The sequence below is a fragment of the Capsella rubella genome, unplaced genomic scaffold (assembly GCF_000375325.1).
Source record: "Capsella rubella cultivar Monte Gargano unplaced genomic scaffold, Caprub1_0 scaffold_7, whole genome shotgun sequence".
Classification (NCBI taxonomy): Eukaryota; Viridiplantae; Streptophyta; class Magnoliopsida; order Brassicales; family Brassicaceae; genus Capsella; species Capsella rubella.
The window spans coordinates 14,875,345-14,894,317 of record NW_006238917.1 but is presented as its reverse complement, the minus strand read 5'-3'; the positions used below and the strand labels follow the sequence as shown (position 1 = coordinate 14,894,317).

Here is an 18,973-nt window from a genome sequence, read left to right as displayed (position 1 = left end):
AAAATATATTTAGGGTTATAACCTTTTATTTTTTAATGTTTGCATAGTTAAACCCTTGCCATTTGAATAAATAACAAGACTTAAAAGTAATTTCTGTAATTAAATCATAAGCAAATAGCAAAATTGGAAACAAGTATTTAGTACATCAAAAAAAATTCCTAAAATCTCTCTCTAATAAATCGAATCTCTCTCCAATATATTTATATAATCTTATTTGTTTTTATTTTATATTATTACATGATATTTATCTATAATAAAAATACAAATTTTATTCGACATCGTTTGCAATTTGAATTTTTGTAAATCGACGTATATTACTCAATCGATAAAGGAAAAAATGTATGTACAACGTCTACATAATTTAGAAAAATTTAGATAACATTTCAAAACCACTATAAATATGACGAATATGCTTTTAACTACAAATGAGCACGAAGTTTGATTTCTCAAGGATCCAAAAAAAAAACGGTTTAATTCAGTTCTTTATTTTAAAAATTAAAACTCTTAAAAAGTTTCAATATATTAGAAATTTTAATTTTTTACAAAGTTTATAATATTATAAATATATCTTTTAAAAGCTTAAAATTTTATAATATTTAATTTATTGTTTACAGAATATTTAAATTATTTAAATTATTTAATTCTACAAAAGATTAAAGTATTATTAATATTTAGGGAAACTACAATGCATGTACCTAAATAAATAAAAAAATTAAATTTTCATCTCCCATAAAATTTTATTTAGCTTATTATTTTTCTGACATTTTTAACCCTATTGTTCTACTAAAATAAAATAAAATAGATAAAATCTCACATTTTTTCTCTCTCTTTTTCTCTTTCTCCCTTCTTCTTTCTTCTTCTTTCTTCTTCTCTCTCATCTTCACTATGAGTAAATTGCAAAATGGAGCTATAGTTTCTTCCTCGTGTATAATCTTAATAGATGAAATCAAGTATCTCGATGGAGGTTTGGTGTAGCTCCGATCTCTTTTCCGGTGGTGTTGGGTGTGGAAAGGTGTTGATTGAGGGTCATGGAGGCCGAAAGTCTCACGATGTCTTAGTCTTTCTCCGTTGCGGTTTTGTAGCTGCTTGAAGACTATGACAAGATCTGCTGGAGATTATGGAGCAAGACGAATTTATCGAATATTCAATAAGTTAGCATATGAACTTATCTTGTTAATATAAAACTTATTTGTATAACAACTATCTTACCATGTGCATACGATATTATACAGATTTTTAATATATTATCCAAGAGGAAGAATCATCCGATGATCATAAACAAAAGTTTGGCTACTTCACTCAGAGACCTGTGGATAGGAGAAAATCGTTAATTTATCGAATATTGAATAGTTTAGCATGCTAAATTTCAATTTATCAGATATTGAATAAATTAACATGCTAAAATTATGATTTATCGAATATTGAATAACTTAGCATACTAACTTAACATCTTAATATAAATATTATCCGTATAATAACTATTTTACCATGTGCATACAAATATTATTCAAATATTTAAATATCTTAGCACATAATATATCATTAGTATGAATAGTGTTAGCATTAATTTAACAGATAATATGTAATTTATCGCGATAACAGTTTATTTAACATGTTTAAATTAAAATAAATTATCGAATGCTAAAAATAAGTTTATTTAACACACATGACTCTATCGAATGCTATGAGTATTGTCAGAACAAGTCAGAAGGTTATTTATAAAATCTAACCTGACACTACACCTTTTTATAACATACTTCAGAGCCTATATATTTATTGTTTACTCAGCTTAGGGTTAGTTGTGTAACTTGGTTATGGGAGAGTAGGGAAAACTAATTTTTCAGTTATTGATCCTCTTTTTTTTTGTTTTTCGATTATTACAGCACCTATTTTTAACAAGCCCTAATATTTAACTCTAAAAAATTAAAATATAATAATATGGTACATAAATATGATTGAACGGGTTTGAGTTTCCATAAATATGATTATACTTTTCTTACACGTTGTCTATATTTAATAATTTTTTTGCGGGTTAACTTAAAATATAATTTTTTATTGACAAAAAAATCATCTTGCGGTCTGTGGATTGACCACATAAATCTATGAATCTACTTATAATAAAAATTCATAAAATTATATAAAATTAAACTGGAATAAAGACGGATAAAAACTAGACTATATAAACCAACTACAAAAATGACCAACCAAACAAATATATTAAATTATAGACCCGTAGTGTACCACGAGATAAATCCTAGTTCTCTTAACAAATATACAAATGCACCCAAAAGAATCGTCAGCTCCAAATTTTGCATACGTGGTTTACTATTCATCAAAAATATGCATATGTGACATAACAAAAAGTAAGACACATGAAAATCTTGTTGTTTTTGTACCTAGTGGTAAGTCCCTCTTTACATTGTTGTTGTAGGTTTCTCATGTTAGTGAGGAGACTATGTTCATTCAGATATGGGGATACCACCAAAAGTTTGGTATTCCAAGTTTTCCCCATAATAACATTTGTGAATACGTTCTAGTAATTTAATCAAGTACTCATGTGCATCTTGTTATTGACCGATTTCAAAGTTTGGTAATACGCCTAATTAAGCAGTCAAGGGAATCCTCATTAGTCTGATTAGAAAAGGCAAAATTAGCATACAAAAGTGCAAGTAAAGAAGGTATGACAAGCATATGTTCTAGGTCTGAAACAAATTCATTTAGTGATAATGTTTTGTTAGTAGCTTCACGGGCAGTCCAAACATGCTTCTGCATCGCAGCTATATCACAAAACCCAATCACACGGTCTACACAAACGATTTGATATGAAAAATGTATCACTGGCTAAAGTAAAAACAAACTTAGTACAATATATAAATCTCTATAAATTAATAATGTTGAGACCGTTAAAATCTATTAATTTATAAAGATTTTAGTTTATTGATAACTTCATAGTTACTAATTTCTAGAGAAATTTTCCTAATTTGGTAAGTTTTTCAACAAATTTTTTTTTTTAATAAGATTTGATCGTTATAACTAATATTTGTAGAGCCAATTACAAGGAAATAACAATTATCATGTTTTCAAAGAGAATACTAAAATATATTTTTTTAATAAAAATATTAGAAATGAGAACTCTAACAAAATCCAATGTGTATACAAATATATATTGATAATATCATATAATAATAATTTTATAATATTGATGGGACTATGGTCTTAAAAATATTATTAGCTATTACATTATTGAATTGTGTACAGTATCTATATTATTAATTTTGAAGTACATTTGATGTTCTACCCTTGAAGTTATGCTTATTTAAAAAGTTATGAAAAATTTAATCCTACAAATTTGCAAAAAAAACTAAATATGGAAAATCAAAATGTACCTAAGAAATCGAAACAATCAATTAGTTTCCTAAATTTTCTCTACCAATTTGGTATATAAAAAATATACATGTTATATTTATATCAAAACTTTATAATTAAATGGTTTCATATCTTTATATGATCTTATTTATTGATTAATTTATTTTATTACATAAAAATATGAATAATAAAAATAATTTTTTAATTCGCGTATGTTGAAATTTGAATTTATGAAAATGGACGTACATTACTCGATTGATACAAAAAACTAAGTATATATTCTAAATATGTAATTTACGTATATTCTGACTTCTATTACAAAAATGGTCAAATTGAATAACTTATCAATAAATATTTCTTCGCGCTATTAAAATTTTCATTGTTTTATTTTTCTTTATTATATCAAAAATCATTATATTATCATTTACTCGTTATTTTCTTTCTACTATCTTATCTAAAACTCATTATATAAATATATGATTCACCATAATCGACTGCACTGCAATGAAATAAAAACGTAATATATTCTAATCCGTCAAGAATCATATGTATGTAAATATTTGTTCGCGCTGTAGACTACAGCCTGTAGTGCGGATCTGATCCTAATTACACAAGCTAAACTTGAGATCAGATAAATCTATTAATTTATAACAGTTATCACTGTATCCCTAAAGTCCATGACAAGTTAAGTTTTAAGTTATAGCAGCAATTTAACCTCATTTAAACAGAACAAACGATTAATGGATTCTTTACCTAAAGCCTCATGGACCAAGAGGACAAAGAGGCCTACAAATTGAGAAAGGCCCGAGTAAAGAACAAGTAAGAAGAAAAGTACAAAACTATGTCGTTTCATTTCAAGTTTTAACTGAAAAGTGCTGTTTTATAAGACTTTGGATCGCCAAGTGTTTTTTTTTTCTCTTTATCAATGTTGATATTCAAAATTCAACATTTTATTTTCCTTGTGAAAGACCAAATAAAATTGTATCTGTTAATATAATTTTTGTGTGAAAGGAAAAAAAAAAAATCTGAAAGGCAACAATAGCGTGACAGAAGAGCGAAGAGACACCGTTTTCACAAACTGACAAATTCTATTACCTTTAAGTAAGCAAGGTCCAGATTCTTCTTCTTCTTCTTCCTCTATCTCTCAACATCCACCATTAAGCAAATATAACCATTTCGATTCTGATTCAATCAAATTCGGAATTTTTCGAGTGTTGAATCGTCTAAAGGTTCAATCTTTGGAGATGGGTCTTTGGGATTCACTTCTTAACTGGCTCAGGAGGTACAGTTTCTTCTTTTTATTTGCTCTCTTTTGAGTCCTTATTTGTGGGTTTGCATCAAAATCATCTCTTTTGCTGATTAAGTTGGTCTCTTTGTTGTTCCATTGAAGTATTTTGCAAGTATGGTTCTGGGTTTAGTAAAAAGCCAGAAACTTTGTATCACTTGTGTTCCGTAATCTTGAGACCCTTTTGAGTTCTTGGGCTGTGTCCTCTACTGTTACATTATATAAATTGGTTCATTAGAAATCAGCCTTTATTTCTATGTTCTTTTAGTATTGATCTTTAGTTGATTGAGAACTCTATGATTCATTTTTAGTACTGATGCGTTATGTGGTGTTACTATGCCTTACAATGCTCATTTATGTGAAAGTTCAGGACTTGGTAGGTCAAATTAATAAAAGCAATAGATTACGTGTATACTTGTATCAGGTTCGTATAGTATATAGCAGAATCATACTGTTCACTGCAATTACCTTTTTCTTTATTCAGTTGTGGAATTTAGAGTGTGAACAACTTCAGACATTAGATTTTGATTCAGTGTTTGTACTTTATATTGCTTGGTCAGCTTGTTCTTCAAACAAGAGATGGAGCTCTCACTTGTTGGGCTTCAGAATGCTGGGAAGACTTCTCTTGTCAATGCCATTGCTGTGAGTAAAACTCTTAGAGGTTTTAGTGGATAAATAGTACTATCGAATGAATCTAATCTTATGTGTGTTTCGCTTCTTGTTTTCTTTGGATTTGTTAAGACTGGAGGTTACAGTGAAGATATGATACCAACTGTAGGATTTAACATGAGGAAAGTTACAAAAGGGAATGTTACGATAAAGATTTGGGATCTTGGAGGGCAAAGAAGGTTTCGTACCATGTGGGAGCGTTACTGTCGTGGAGTTTCCGCCATTGTGTATACCCTTTTGAAACCTTTTCGATATTCTTTGAAGATCCGATGTTACTACTTGGTAAAAGTTTTGATTGGTATTCATAATAACATTGCAGGTATGTGATTGATGCTGCAGATCGAGATAGTGTACCGATATCAAGAAGCGAGTTGAATGATCTGTTAACAAAACCGTCTTTAAATGGCATTCCTCTTCTGATTCTTGGCAACAAAATCGACAAGTCTGAAGCTCTCTCTAAGCAAGCTTTGGTTGATCAACTGTAAGTTTCTTCTTCAAGTCCATTGAACCTGATCTGAATTCAAGTATATATATGACATGGGTTGTTTTGATGCAGAGGGCTTGAATCCATAGCAGACAGAGAGGTTTGCTGTTACATGATCTCGTGTAAGGACTCGATAAACATAGATGCTGTCATAGATTGGCTCATCAAGCACTCGAGAACCGCTAAGTAAAACAGACACAACCAAGCTCATCGATCCAGAGGAAAACAAAAAAAGCTTGTTTTGGTTTCTTGATGTTGTTTTATTTGTTGAGAATCAATCAGATGTAAATCATCAGCTTTTGGTTTCTTCTCTTGTTTTACAATTCTTCAATGTTCAAATACTTTTGGTTAATGCAGTCCAATTTAGTTCAGTTCATGTAAATCAGAACCCGGTTTAATCCGGTTAAATTCATAGCTTCCTGGTGATTAAATAGTATTCGGTTCTTGTAAATCAGAACCCGGTTTAATCCGGTTAAATTCATAGCTTCCTGGTGATGTAAATAGTAAAATCCATCAGCATCGTGTTTGAGGTGTTTCATTTTGGTATAAAGCCGGTTTAAGCAATATAAATACAAACTAAATCAAAATCAGAAACCGGTTTAAGCCGGTTCGAAACAGAGCTTTGTGGTTCTATAAAATCTTCTTTGCTCATCTTATTAATATAATCTTCTTGTCTAACCAATTCTTCAAAATATTCCAAAATATTACATGCTTTATTGAATTTATGAATTCCACAACAAAGTCCAATTTTAAGAAAACCAAAAAACCGGTTTAAACCGGTTAAGACATCAAAGCTTACTAGTAACATGAACATTCCTAACTTTAGCCAATTTCGACGACGTGTCCTTAGGAACAACCACCGTAAGAACACCGTTCTCCACGTAAGCTTTAACTTGATCAACTTTCACATTCTCCGGCAACTCAACTCGCCGGAGAAACTCACCTTTACCGGAAAAAGCTTCTCTCTCCGCCACGTGCCAAACCAAATCCTCTTCTTTCTTCTGCTTCATCAGTCCTTCTCCTCTGATACTCAAAACGTTACCTTCTTCAATCTGCACTTTGATGTCATCTTTACTGTAACCTGGAACGTTGATCTTGAAGATATGAGAATTCGAAGATTCCATCCAATCAATCAGAGCCGTTGATCTTGACCATTCTTGGAATCTTCGAAATGGATACCAGAATGTTCCATCTGCCATGTTTCTTCTACCTATCTCCTTTAGCTTAGCTTGTTACTAGTGATGTGTTCACATATCTCTCTATATATATATATATATATTCTTCAACCTATCCACAACACAAGTCTAGACTGTTCTTCGTTTTATCTTGTTCCGTCATTTTTTTTTTACGACTCTGGAACATTGGAGAAGATAAAGAGGTAATAATCAAGTACGGTGCGGTGTATATTACTATTGTGGATCTAGAGTGATTATAACCGTTGGATGAGATTTTATGATTTAATAAGTATTTGGGCCTTTTCTTTACACAAGTTAATTGGGCTTTTACTTTACTTTCAGCCAATCTATCTTTAACATTTTAAATACATTTGGTACTAAAATCTATTTTGGATAATAATTTTTTATTTTGTAATATTTGCATAATTAAATTCTTGTCATTTGAATAAATAACAATACTTAAAAGTAAATTTTATAATTAAAATCACAAGCAAATCGCAAAATTGGAAACAAACATTTATTACATCAAAAAAAATTCCTAAAATCTATCTCTAATAAATCGAATCTCTCTCCAATATATTTCTATAATCTTATTTGTTTTTAATTTATATTATTACATAAAATATATTTATAATAAAAATAAAAAATTTCCACACATTTTGCAATTAAATTTTTTGATAACGGACGTATATAACTAAATCGATAAAGAAAAAAATATATGTACAATGTCTACATAAGGTAGAAATTTTTTGATAATAGTTTAAAATCATTATAAATAGGAATAATATGTTCACTACTACAAATGAGCACGAACTTTGATTTCTCAAATATACAAATTAAAAGTTTTATTCAGTTTAATCCGGTTCTTTATTTAAGAAAAATAAAACTCTTAACAAGTTTCATAATATTACAAATTTTCATTTAAAAGCTGCAAATTAGAATATTTAATTTAAGTTTTATATAATATTAAATAATTTAAACTCTACAAAAATTTAAAGTATTATTAATATTTTAACTCTAAAATATTTAAAATATAATAATATTGTACATAAATATGATTAAACATGTTTGAGTTTACATAAATATGATTATGTTTTTTTACTGGTTGTCTATATATAAAATCTTTTACGGGTTAAGTTAAAATATAACTTTTTATTTACAACAAAATTGACTCGCGGTATACAGCAGGTTGCCACATATATCTATGAAACTACTTATAATACAAATTTATAAAATTATATAAATTTAAATAAAATAAACACGTATAAAACTAGACTATATAAACCAACTACGAAAAATGATCAATTAAAAAAATATATTAAATTATGAGCCCGTGGTGTCCCACGAGATAAATCCTAGCTTAATACGTAACTTTATACACACTATAGTTATAAATCTTGAATTTGATGTTATCAAGTGTAGTAGAAAAGTTAATATAAATTTCAAAAATAATCCATATGATAATTATTCCTATCAGCTTAGACTTGTTTATAGTTATAGATGATTTGGTCAATCAACCATTTTGTGTTACGGATGTTTTACATAACTGAGTTTTTGACAATGCTATGTGTTGTTTTTACGGAGAGGACTAGCTAGGGACGCAGAGATGGAACAAACCCTAATAAGCTCTTTGGAAAGAGGTTCGTAATTAGTGATTACAAATTTTCTCAAGTTGCCTCTTTGACCTATACACAACAAAATTTTAAGGCGCAAATGAATAATTGCAAGTACCAAAACGATTTCAATATCTAATAAGAAAATCATATGATATATCAAAACATAGTCGATACAGGAAAACTAAAGACAGAGCAGAATATGTAAGAATGAATACCTCTCAAGAAAATCAAACGGATTTCCAAAATCTTCTTAACCCTAGCCCTAACTTTTAGCCTAAGCCAAAGTTTGAGTCTCCTCCTCCTCGTAAGGAACCCTCCGACACAAGGGACAAGAGTTTTGACGACCAAGCCACTCGAAAAGACATTCTTGATGAAACATATGCAAACATCGAGGCATCCGGATGATGCAACCGGACAAATTCTCAATACAAATCGAACACGTTGGTTCCACTCTCTGTTCTTCCGACAACCTCTGTAATACTTCAGCCGAAGCACCTCTTGGAACAGAAACAACAGGCGACAAAATCATATACCTGATCTCAAGGACAAATTTCACATTGACGGTAACGAAAACAGGTTCTCTAAGAGAAACATCATTATCAAACGATTGATTAACTCTAAAGGCGATAAGTTCACTTATATAACTACACCAAGGAACTTGTTCATGTTGATCTACATAACTGCACCAAGTAACTTGTTTAACACGTAAGAGTTGAGAGAGATGGCTTGGCGTGAAGCTACGTGGAAACAAGCGGATATGAGAATTTGGTTCATGTAGAGTTTTAGGAGAATCTAAAAGTGTTACAATTCCACTTTCGTCTTCAATTATTGTCTCTTCGAGCTTTTCGTGTGGATAGATTTTGACTACGTTCTTAGACTCTTTATTTATTGGTAGATTCGAAACCCACGAATTGATTTCTATTGTTAGAGTTTGTCTTTCCATTGCGCAAAAATCAAACCCTAGTTTTCGGAGTGGGTTGAAGAAGAGAGATCGGCCGGTGATGAAGACTTCTTCTTAAGAGAAGAGAGAAAAATATTATGCCTTCAGGATTTGGTTTAGGTAATGTTTACAGGATAGTAAGATATTTTATCACCAATATCTTTTGTATATCATATTTTTACTTTATTAGAAAATCGGATATTTCCCTTTATTTTTTTTTTCTCTATCAAATTCCAAAAAATATGTTTGGTACGTTATTATGGTTTAAGTAGACCAGAATTTAATAGACAGGAAAATAATTAACAACCTTTTGAAGAAAAATGATAGTGTATTTACGAGAGTTAATAATTGAACCTCTCTTTAATTAGCCTTTTTTTTTTTTACAGCAAGCGTTAAACAAAAACAAAAAGTAAACACCAAAGGATCGAAGTGTGAGAAAAATTGTACAAAACTTGTATACAAATAATAAGAATTCTTGTAAAAGACTGAGAAAATATTGGCTTTACCACAAAATACTATGTCCATTTTGATCATAAAAAAAATTTATAGACATGGAAATTTTGAGTTGCTGAAAAGGTAATGAATTTATACTATTGTGACTTACCTTATGCAGATTTTGATGTGCTTCAATGTTCCAATCACCACCGTGGAAACATAGTCATCGTTTGGTGTTGGAAGTCGGACATTAAGTATAAACTCGAAACGGCTTACGTGGGTTTTGATGAGTTAGAATGTTTAAAATAATCCATATTATTTACAATTAATTTTTATTTTTTGTATTTATATGTTCAAATTATAGGCTATATTGAAAAAAAAACTTTGATGATGGAGTTGAGGATACTACATCAGTAACAAGTAACTCATAAATATAAGACTAAGTGATACTGATGATATGAAGGTAAAAAAATGAATTGAGATTGTTACTTATGAATAAAGATGTGATTATGAATTTTTGACCAAACTCCATTGTGTTATTGTTGTTTAGATACTGATTATTATATATTAGAAGAACTAGAAGAGGGAAAAAGAGAAGAATATTATTAGTTTTATGACTTTGTTTTTGGTTTTGATATTTGTCTATGTTTTTGGCTTTTGATACTTAATAGAGAAATACCCTCTATTTAATTATACAGTATAATGTATACCCTAATTAAACTTAATATATATTATGTTGACTTTTTCTTAGAATCATGTACGTTTTAAAAGAATTTTATTAGAGTTGGTCACACATACCATTTTTAAATATATTTGGTATAATTTCTCCATATAATATAAAATGACTAATTTTTTTAAACAATCTATTTTGCTACACACATACATCACACTAATTAGCTTACACACATACAATAATATAAAACAATCTATTTTTTAATAACTTATGGTTATTAATTAGTCATGTTCTCATGGCCTGTCTAGATCATTAAGCAAATTTGAAATGGTTTGAACGTAAGAAAACGTATGCATTGCTTTAGCTTTAAAGTGAAGGTGATGAGAAGGTCACATAACACTTGAGAAGAATATTAGAAAATTTTGATATCTTTAGAAGAGAATATATGCCATTTGACAAAATAAAGATCGACATAAACCTTTTGCTTTTAGACCTCTTCTCTCTTTTGCATATGCAACTTTTACTTTTGTTTGCTTTAAGTAATCTTTGTTTCTGAATATGCATAAAGCTTAACCTATATAATTCATTTCTTAAGACTCCCTTTTCTTATCTTCTTTTTTTTTTTCCATTTGAAATCATTATTATCACAAATATTATGTTAACAAACAATCGAAACAAAAATAATGCTGAAAAAAGTAGAAAAAGAAATAAAGTTTTGACAGAATCCAAAGCAATATACATCTCATCTGAATACTTTTTTTTGCTTCTTTGAGATCTACGCTCTTGCGAATCCTCACAACTTTGACATTTTATTTACCTGAAATTTTTTTAAAATACATATACACATATTAATTAAAATTTAACTTTGAATATCCTAATAATTAAAGGTTATCATACTAATTCTTTGATGCACATGCACGTGCAAGCATATATTACATATTACTACATGACGTACCTTTATCGTAAAACCCATGCATGTATAAATTACTTGAATATGTTTTTATGTGTGTTTTCCATATTTTTTTGTGAAATAATTTAGATAAAACTAAAACATTTATGTAAGAAAACAAAAATAAAAAGTTACCTCCACCGCCGCGACTGCAAACACCTCTAAGGAAGAGAAGGAAGATGATAAGAAGAACAACTGCAGCTAGTAGTCCTATGATGATCGCAAACGTTCTTTCACCTCCGTAGTTTGCTTTATCTAATTTTATTCAACAACAACAATTTATCAAAATGCAAAAACATTAGACTCTTTGCTTCATTTAAATATTAATGCAAAACTTTATTTAAAAAAGGAATAATAATCTTCAGAACATATAATTTTCAGTAAGTTTCCATTTTACTATCCAAGAAAAATTCTAAAGCAAAATATAACTTATACTATTTAATTTAGAGAGAAAGTACAAAATTTAGAAAATAATCCAAACTTATGAAATATATAATTTGGGTTCCTCTTTTGTCATTTTCTCTCAAATTGATATATAAAAGTTTCAACAGAACTAAGAAATATAATATTAGTAAATAACAATATTACAAAAAAATAAAAATATCAAAATGCAAAAACATTAGACTCTTGCTTCATTTTATAAAATCAGTGCAAGTCTTTATTAATAAAGAAAATAATGGTTCAAAAGATATAATTATTTTCAGTAATTAAGTTTCCATTTTAATATTCAACAAAAATTCTAAAGCAAAAAATAACTTATGTTTAATTTAGAGAGAATATACATAAGTTTTTTAAAATACTCCAAACTTATGAAATATATAATTTGGGTTCCTCTTTTGTCATTTTCTCTCAAATTAATATATAAAATTTGCAACAGAACTAAGATATATACTATTAGAAAAAAAAATATTACAAAAAAAAACTAAAAATACCAAAGAAAAAAATATAAATTAAACTTTTGGTGTTTTAAAAATCTAATTTATATATTTGGAGAGTTTCCTTACTAAGAATAGTAAGTAAAGAAAACTTACAATTATGAGACTTGGCATAGTGTTGTGCACCATCAGTTGAATATCTTGCGTAACACTTAGCCAAGAACATGTCTCCAAAGACGGCCGTGCCACAATCACTCTTTAGCTTTCCGATGGCCGTTCCTAAACAGTCTTGGCACTCCGACACCGTTAGATCTCCTACACACTGTCCCATACCTTGAACATCACCGGACCCTCCGGCTCGAAAATACCCTCCTCCGTTAACTAGCTCAGTGAGAACGGCGTCTCTCCGGCTGATCCCGTCGGTGTTGTAACCCTCAGAAGGTCCACACTTCTTTAGGACAACGGTCTTGTCTTCTTGTCCGAGGAAGCTGATGTTATCGTACTTGACGTAGCAGCCTGCGAGCTGGAGGGCACCACCGCATGTGAGAGGACAAAGAGGACCAACTTGAGAGACGGCACGTGCTACACACGTGGCGCAGTCGGGCATGGAGAGGTCACCACGGCATTGAAAGAGGCCACGAGCTGTGTCCGAGGAGGAAGAGCCTAAGATGGTGAAGTTGTTGTAAGATGAGTATGTGGCTGAGTTGACTAAAGAAGTGAGAAGAGAGTTGAGGTTTGACTCATAAGCAGAGGACGGAGAGAACTTTTGCTGGGAGCAGCCACCGTAGACGAATGCGTCTGTGGCGGAGGTTGCAGAGGAGAGTGAAGGAGCCGTTGCGGCCAGGAGAGTGAAGAAGAAGGAGAGAGTTTTGATAATGTTTCTTGCCATTGGCGTTGATGGGAAAAGAGAGAAAGACATTGGCAATAAAAAATGAATACCTATTTATATACATATGTTAACTACTGATTAAGGTTTACTTAAAGGCAATGTGGAATGATGAAACCACTCATATAATATATTAAGTACCGTATAATGGTAACTAGGTAATCACATAATTAAACTAAGGATGAAACTATTTTAATAGTATTCATTTCAATAAAACTTATGAAATATGAATCAATAAATCAGTCTTCATTTTCATTGATCAAAATTGTTTTTATTAACTATTTGCTTTAGTTTTTCTTTTGTTAATTATTTCATAAATAATCTGTAATAGTCGAGCTTATCAAATTATTAAGGATTTGATCCCTAAGTAAGCTAATTAGTGAGATGCGTAATAAAGGTATATATAGTTTCATTTTAAAATTTAATTATATTTTCAGTAACATGTGGATGGCTTGACTAAAGAAGTTCTAAGCTTTTCATAAAGTAGGCAGCCATGCAACAAAGGTTTTAAATTTCTTTAAATCTAAAATAACAGTATAAGGATGGGTAGAAAATAGTTTATTTTAAGTCGTATAGGAGTAAATTAGCATCATGATATGCAATTTAGTACGTTATATATTACTATGGTTTCAAAAAGTAAACTACAATGTATCAAAAGAAATCGTTACATTTTTAATAAAACTATATATATCGAATCAATCATAGATTTGCCATTTTTTATAATAGCAATTGTGGATTTGTCATTCTTGCTAAAATTTTATAAATGTGATTAAACATGCCCTCAAAAATTTAAAGAATCAATTATAGATTTGCCATTTTATTTGATGCTATTTGTGGATTGGCCATTTTTGGTAAATCTTTATGAATTTGCCATTTTCAGGTTAAAAAATGCTATTAAACATGCGTTTTACTCGTTATGTTTGGGTTTAGTCGGTTTTATTTTTCTTTAGGGTTTAGTATTTACTATAAAGTACGTTTTTAGCAAATTAAAAAGAAATCGAAAAATGGACATTTTTAAAAGTTCAAAAAATGGACTTTCGTAAAATATGCATTAAAATGGCATTTTCCGTAAGAATCCGCTATATATATAGTTTTTCTTTCATAACAAGAGAATGCAAAATTGAAAAAGAAACTTTTTTTTTTCCTTTCATAGCTAAAGAATGTCAAATTGTAAAGCTGAATATTCTTTATTTTTTTTGTTGCAAATAATTCTTCAAAGGGGATGGTGGTAGGTGAATGATCCGTGAGAGCTTTAAGGTTCATATATTTTTTTCTGTTAAATTTCATATTTATTTTGTAAAGAAGAAAGCTTTTTCGAACGAAGACACATATTTCTCCAACTGTACCCATCGCACTCATCGAGTTTTTCCATTTCTTCTTTTTAGGATATTCATTGCTTGCTCTCGAAGGAACTCTTAGTACGTACCACGTCTTTTAATCTTATTTAACATTTTCTTTATTTCAAAAAGATATGAAATTTTTGGTACTATAGTTAACATCGCATGTATTGAGATATATAGTTGTAAATTAAAGATATGTGATTTTGATTATCTCTACTGTATCATTCAAAATCACGATTTTGTTACTAGTATTGGCTTGGAGTTTTAATGATTTTTACATGATCAAGAATTAATTAACCAACCAAAGGGACACCTTATGTGCTAAAGGTCATAGTGGAGATAAGACTCAAAGTGACTAATAAGTGAGAGGTTTATTTTTGCTTTTTTTTTTGTTTAAAGACTCATGAATGTGAGATAGTTTAGCTGGTGACAGTACGTACTTGATGTGTCTCGTTTTCATCTCTTTTTGTTTTTTTTAGGTGTACACACTTTTTATAGCTTGTGAATAACTTAGGTGAAGTTTAGAGGACAACTGTTTTGAGAAGGTAAGGAAATACACTCTTTGAGACAATGCTTTGCGCATCTTGTATCAGTAAAATCGAATTTAGAAAGTCCGACCATTAGTGTCAGGATTGATGGATGATGGACGATGGATCATTTTAGTGGTAAATGTCTGACTTTGGCTCAGTTTTGGATATGCACCAACCCGTACGTTTATGCCATCTGCAAACTTGGTTTGGTGAGAAGAACCGTTCATAAGTAAAAGCCTCAAAGGTTATTCGCAGCAAAATGGCCAAACCAAAGTTTAAAAACTTCATTTTGCTTTTGATTTATAGATAAAAACATTTTGTCTACTTCATTTTTTACACTTACCTAAAAACGAACCAAAACGAACCAAAAAACTATCTATTGTTATGAATAATATTATGTGTATGTGGATATCCATTATATGGGGGCACCTACAAAGGGAGGTTGTTAGTGAGGTTCATAGGTTTATTGTGGGTAAATATTTATATATATTTCTAATATCTTTATCCCTCCTATTTATTTGAGATTTTAATTCCCCATCTATCTTATTATTTTTGCAGCCATTTTTTTGGCCACAAACAGGGGCATCCGATTTTACACATCACACCCTTACAATAAGCAGCTACCCTTTAATCATTAAGGTTAAATTTGTTATTTCATATATCAGGTCGGTTTAAAATCAATTAATATAACCCGATTACAACTATTGGATCCTGCAACCAAAACTAAAACGTCAAATACGAAAGGCTTAACAGATATAAATGTTTTTTCCGTCAAGCCCATCAATACTTTCCGAATCGGCCCATTGTTATGTATGTAAACATAATAAACACTAGATTCGGACCCGCACGTGCGGGATTGATTTTCAAAATGAAATTTATTATTAAATTTTGAAATATATTGCGTATCTACAGTGTATGTTTGTAAACGTAGCTTTTAGGAATCGTATTAACATATATAGTCTAAACTCGTACCCGTTCAATACTTGATTTGTTTTTAAATCACTCTAAACGAAAAAGAATGATACAATTTTGTTTTGGACAGATGTACACTAAAACAAATAGTAAAAAAAATGTGGTTTGTATATTTTGGGAAAGAAACCATGATCTGTGCGTCCTAATATGTCATGTACTCATGTTTTTCCATCTCCTAACTATTTTAATAATAATTTACTCATTTAAGATGGTATATTTTTTTCGAACATATAAGAAAATAAGTTAACGATTTAAACTTCCACGTAAATGTGGGGTTTCATTTGTAGATATATTTATTCTCTATAGCGTTTATAACATAAACTAATATTGGTTTGCTTTCACGAAGTTTGTGAATGTCAGATCGACATGATAGCGGATCCAAACTGAATGTGAACGATGAGCTACAAACATGATTTAAACAATGAAAATAAATGAAAACATTTGTCCTCGGAAGGCCTAAATATATATGTCAATGGGTCAAACACGTTCCTATGCATGCTCAACACTAAAAATATTTTTAACTCAATATAGATTAAAATAATTTGACCTGCAAAAAACAGATTTCCTGTAATCCACATTAGTAAATAGTATGTCCGCATATGTTATTCTTGAATTCGCGTTAGCTAAAATTTTTGTCCCATATTATATCATGAATAGTTTGGAGGATATTTTTATGTATCAAGTTACCTATACCAGTTATTTCATGTTTTGATATTTGAAATAAAATTGGAAAGTTAAAAGTGAATTTAATAATTCAAATTCATGTTCATGTATCATACTTGTTATTTGATATTTGAAAACTGAAATTGAATTTTATTTCATTTTTATTTCATTTTTTCTATTTAATCTGTTTGGATAGACCTCTAAAAAATGCTCCCCTTTTAATAGTATAGATTATACGATGAAATTTGACATAAAAGTTCCTAAATCCTAGCATACCAATAAACACTACCAATATTTAAAATATATTCTTCGTAGAATTTGGATTAGATAGAATAGTAAGGAAATAAATATTAAATGCTAATATGTCGACATCCTTCTGTTACCAAATGAAAATAAATATTAAATGCTTATATTTAATCGTAGTATCCTAACAAAATATTTGAAATCTTATTATGGTAATAAAAAAAAACATCACAAACAATTAAATATTTCAAATAAAATGCTAAAAATATTATCTTTCTTTAAATCATTAGCATATTCCATGGATGGATTCTAAATTTTTCTTAATAATACCGAAATTCTGTTAATTACAAGATATACTAAAATTTCTCTCCAAGATTTTCTCTACTAACTCAAAACCATATTATAAATACTCTCATTAACCTAATCTAAAATCACTAAGCTCGACACGATATTCTAAAGCACACATAAACAAAATTTACAATTCCAGTGACTATTTCATTTGCCTACCAATACCTATGAAAAGAAAAACTAAACGCCAATACCATGTTACATAAACTCACCTTTGTCTGCTTCTTTTTATGTCTTCTTCCTTTTTGCCATCCCAGCTGAGGGATTTTTATTGCTTAAGATATAGAGAGGTAATTTTTTGTTTTCATTTTAGATTTGGATTAGTCAACATACTCGAAGCATACAGACTAACACAAAGCTACTTGCCAATTGTATATATATATTTTTTTTACCAACAGCAAAAGCACTCCAAATTCTGAAACTCTAAAGACAACAAAAGAAGAATACAAATCAATATAATAATTTGGCAACATACGGGAAAGGTTTCCTTCAAACCTATGTTCACTTCTCTCGCTCTCCATTTTTGCGATGTGCTTCTTGACTATATATCTCTTTCCTAGCATCAAATGTATAGTCTGATAACGAAAGTACCAACCAAACATTTTACAAGGAAAAGGATCAGTCAATTGTGGTAGAAGCTTTGACATCGCCAAAGTGAATAAGTCTTTTTTTTTTTGGTTAATGAAAAGGATCGATAATCTTTTTTGAATTTGGAAGTTGGAAGGATTCGATAATTTTTTTGCCTGACCATATGTATTTTTTTTTCTAACCAAATAAAATCCTTTCTTTTTTTTGTCGTCACATCTAATTAAAATAAAGGAACAAACTAACAAAAATAAAAAGTAAAAACGTACATGATACTATTTTTTGTTTTACATCAGTACATAATAACATTGCATTTTAAAGTGTTAGAAGAAAAGGTACATAATTACACGTTCTGATCTTTTTATCATTTTTAATTACAATAATCAATAATATTATTTCTTTTTAACTTTCTCTGTCTTTTTCCATTTTTGAAAAATTAAAAAAACTATTATTTTGTATTTGAGTGTAACTTATGATTAAATTTGCGATACTTCCACAAATATATACTAACCAAAATTATTCATTTTGTACATATAAATCTCTTACAAAGCTGAGCTTAGTAACAATACAATTTCTATTAAAATTACACATAGTTATAGTAATTTCTTATTTAATCCAGATAAAATTTTATAACAAGTACTGTTAATTTGCAAAACGATACACATACTTACAGTTCTTTTTAATTTAACATTCATAAATTCAATAATCTAACTCTTCCAACTTGGATTTTAAAGTTTTTGTTTAGCAAACTAAAATAAATAAGTACAATTAGGTTTTCCCACTAATCAAAATGTAAAGATAATTTTAATGTCGTTACCAAATTAGTCATACTTCGTATCTGAAAATGTATAATTTTTTTTTATAAATTTATGATGACAACTTTGATTGTTTGGTAGCTATTAAATAAGTTTATTCTATTGATTATACATTTTAGTATAG

At 29.4% G+C, this 18,973-nt stretch overlaps 4 protein-coding genes across 5 annotated transcripts; 1 reads left to right on the top strand and 3 right to left on the bottom strand.

Annotated features, from left to right (window-relative positions):
* Window positions 1–4,375: 4,375 nt before the first annotated feature.
* LOC17879280 lies at window positions 4,376–9,538 on the bottom strand (the record flags this gene model as incomplete). Its single annotated transcript, XM_023778556.1, has 2 exons — window positions 8,895–9,538; window positions 4,376–4,505 (listed from the first exon to the last, which is right to left on the bottom strand). Coding segments are annotated over exons 1-2 (774 nt in total), but the record flags the coding sequence as incomplete, so codon positions are not given.
* On the top strand, window positions 4,535–6,180 carry LOC17877574 (ADP-ribosylation factor-like protein 8c). Of its 2 annotated transcripts, none has more exons than XM_006284534.2 (5): window positions 4,535–4,648; window positions 5,212–5,293; window positions 5,393–5,547; window positions 5,640–5,801; window positions 5,877–6,173. In XM_006284534.2, the coding sequence occupies exons 1-5, from the start codon at window positions 4,611–4,613 to the stop codon at window positions 5,992–5,994; spliced, it is 555 nt and encodes a 184-aa protein (XP_006284596.1). In that variant the 5' UTR covers window positions 4,535–4,610; the 3' UTR covers window positions 5,995–6,173. The 2 variants fall into 2 exon arrangements, with proteins under 2 accessions (XP_006284596.1, XP_023634561.1); XM_023778793.1 differs by lacking the exon at window positions 4,535–4,648 and adding an exon at window positions 5,053–5,075 and having other exon boundaries at window positions 5,877–6,180.
* On the bottom strand, window positions 6,497–7,064 carry LOC17879029 (15.7 kDa heat shock protein, peroxisomal). Its single transcript, XM_006284666.2, has one exon. The coding sequence runs from the start codon at window positions 7,001–7,003 to the stop codon at window positions 6,593–6,595; it is 411 nt and encodes a 136-aa protein (XP_006284728.1). The 5' UTR covers window positions 7,004–7,064; the 3' UTR covers window positions 6,497–6,592.
* Window positions 9,539–11,315: 1,777 nt separating the features above from the next.
* On the bottom strand, window positions 11,316–13,356 carry LOC17877953 (cysteine-rich repeat secretory protein 60). The gene is made up of 3 exons (XM_006284192.2): window positions 12,624–13,356; window positions 11,728–11,847; window positions 11,316–11,460 (listed from the first exon to the last, which is right to left on the bottom strand). Exons 1-3 carry the CDS (start codon window positions 13,354–13,356, stop codon window positions 11,453–11,455), a joined length of 861 nt encoding a protein of 286 aa, XP_006284254.1. The 3' UTR covers window positions 11,316–11,452.
* Window positions 13,357–18,973: the final 5,617 nt, after the last annotated feature.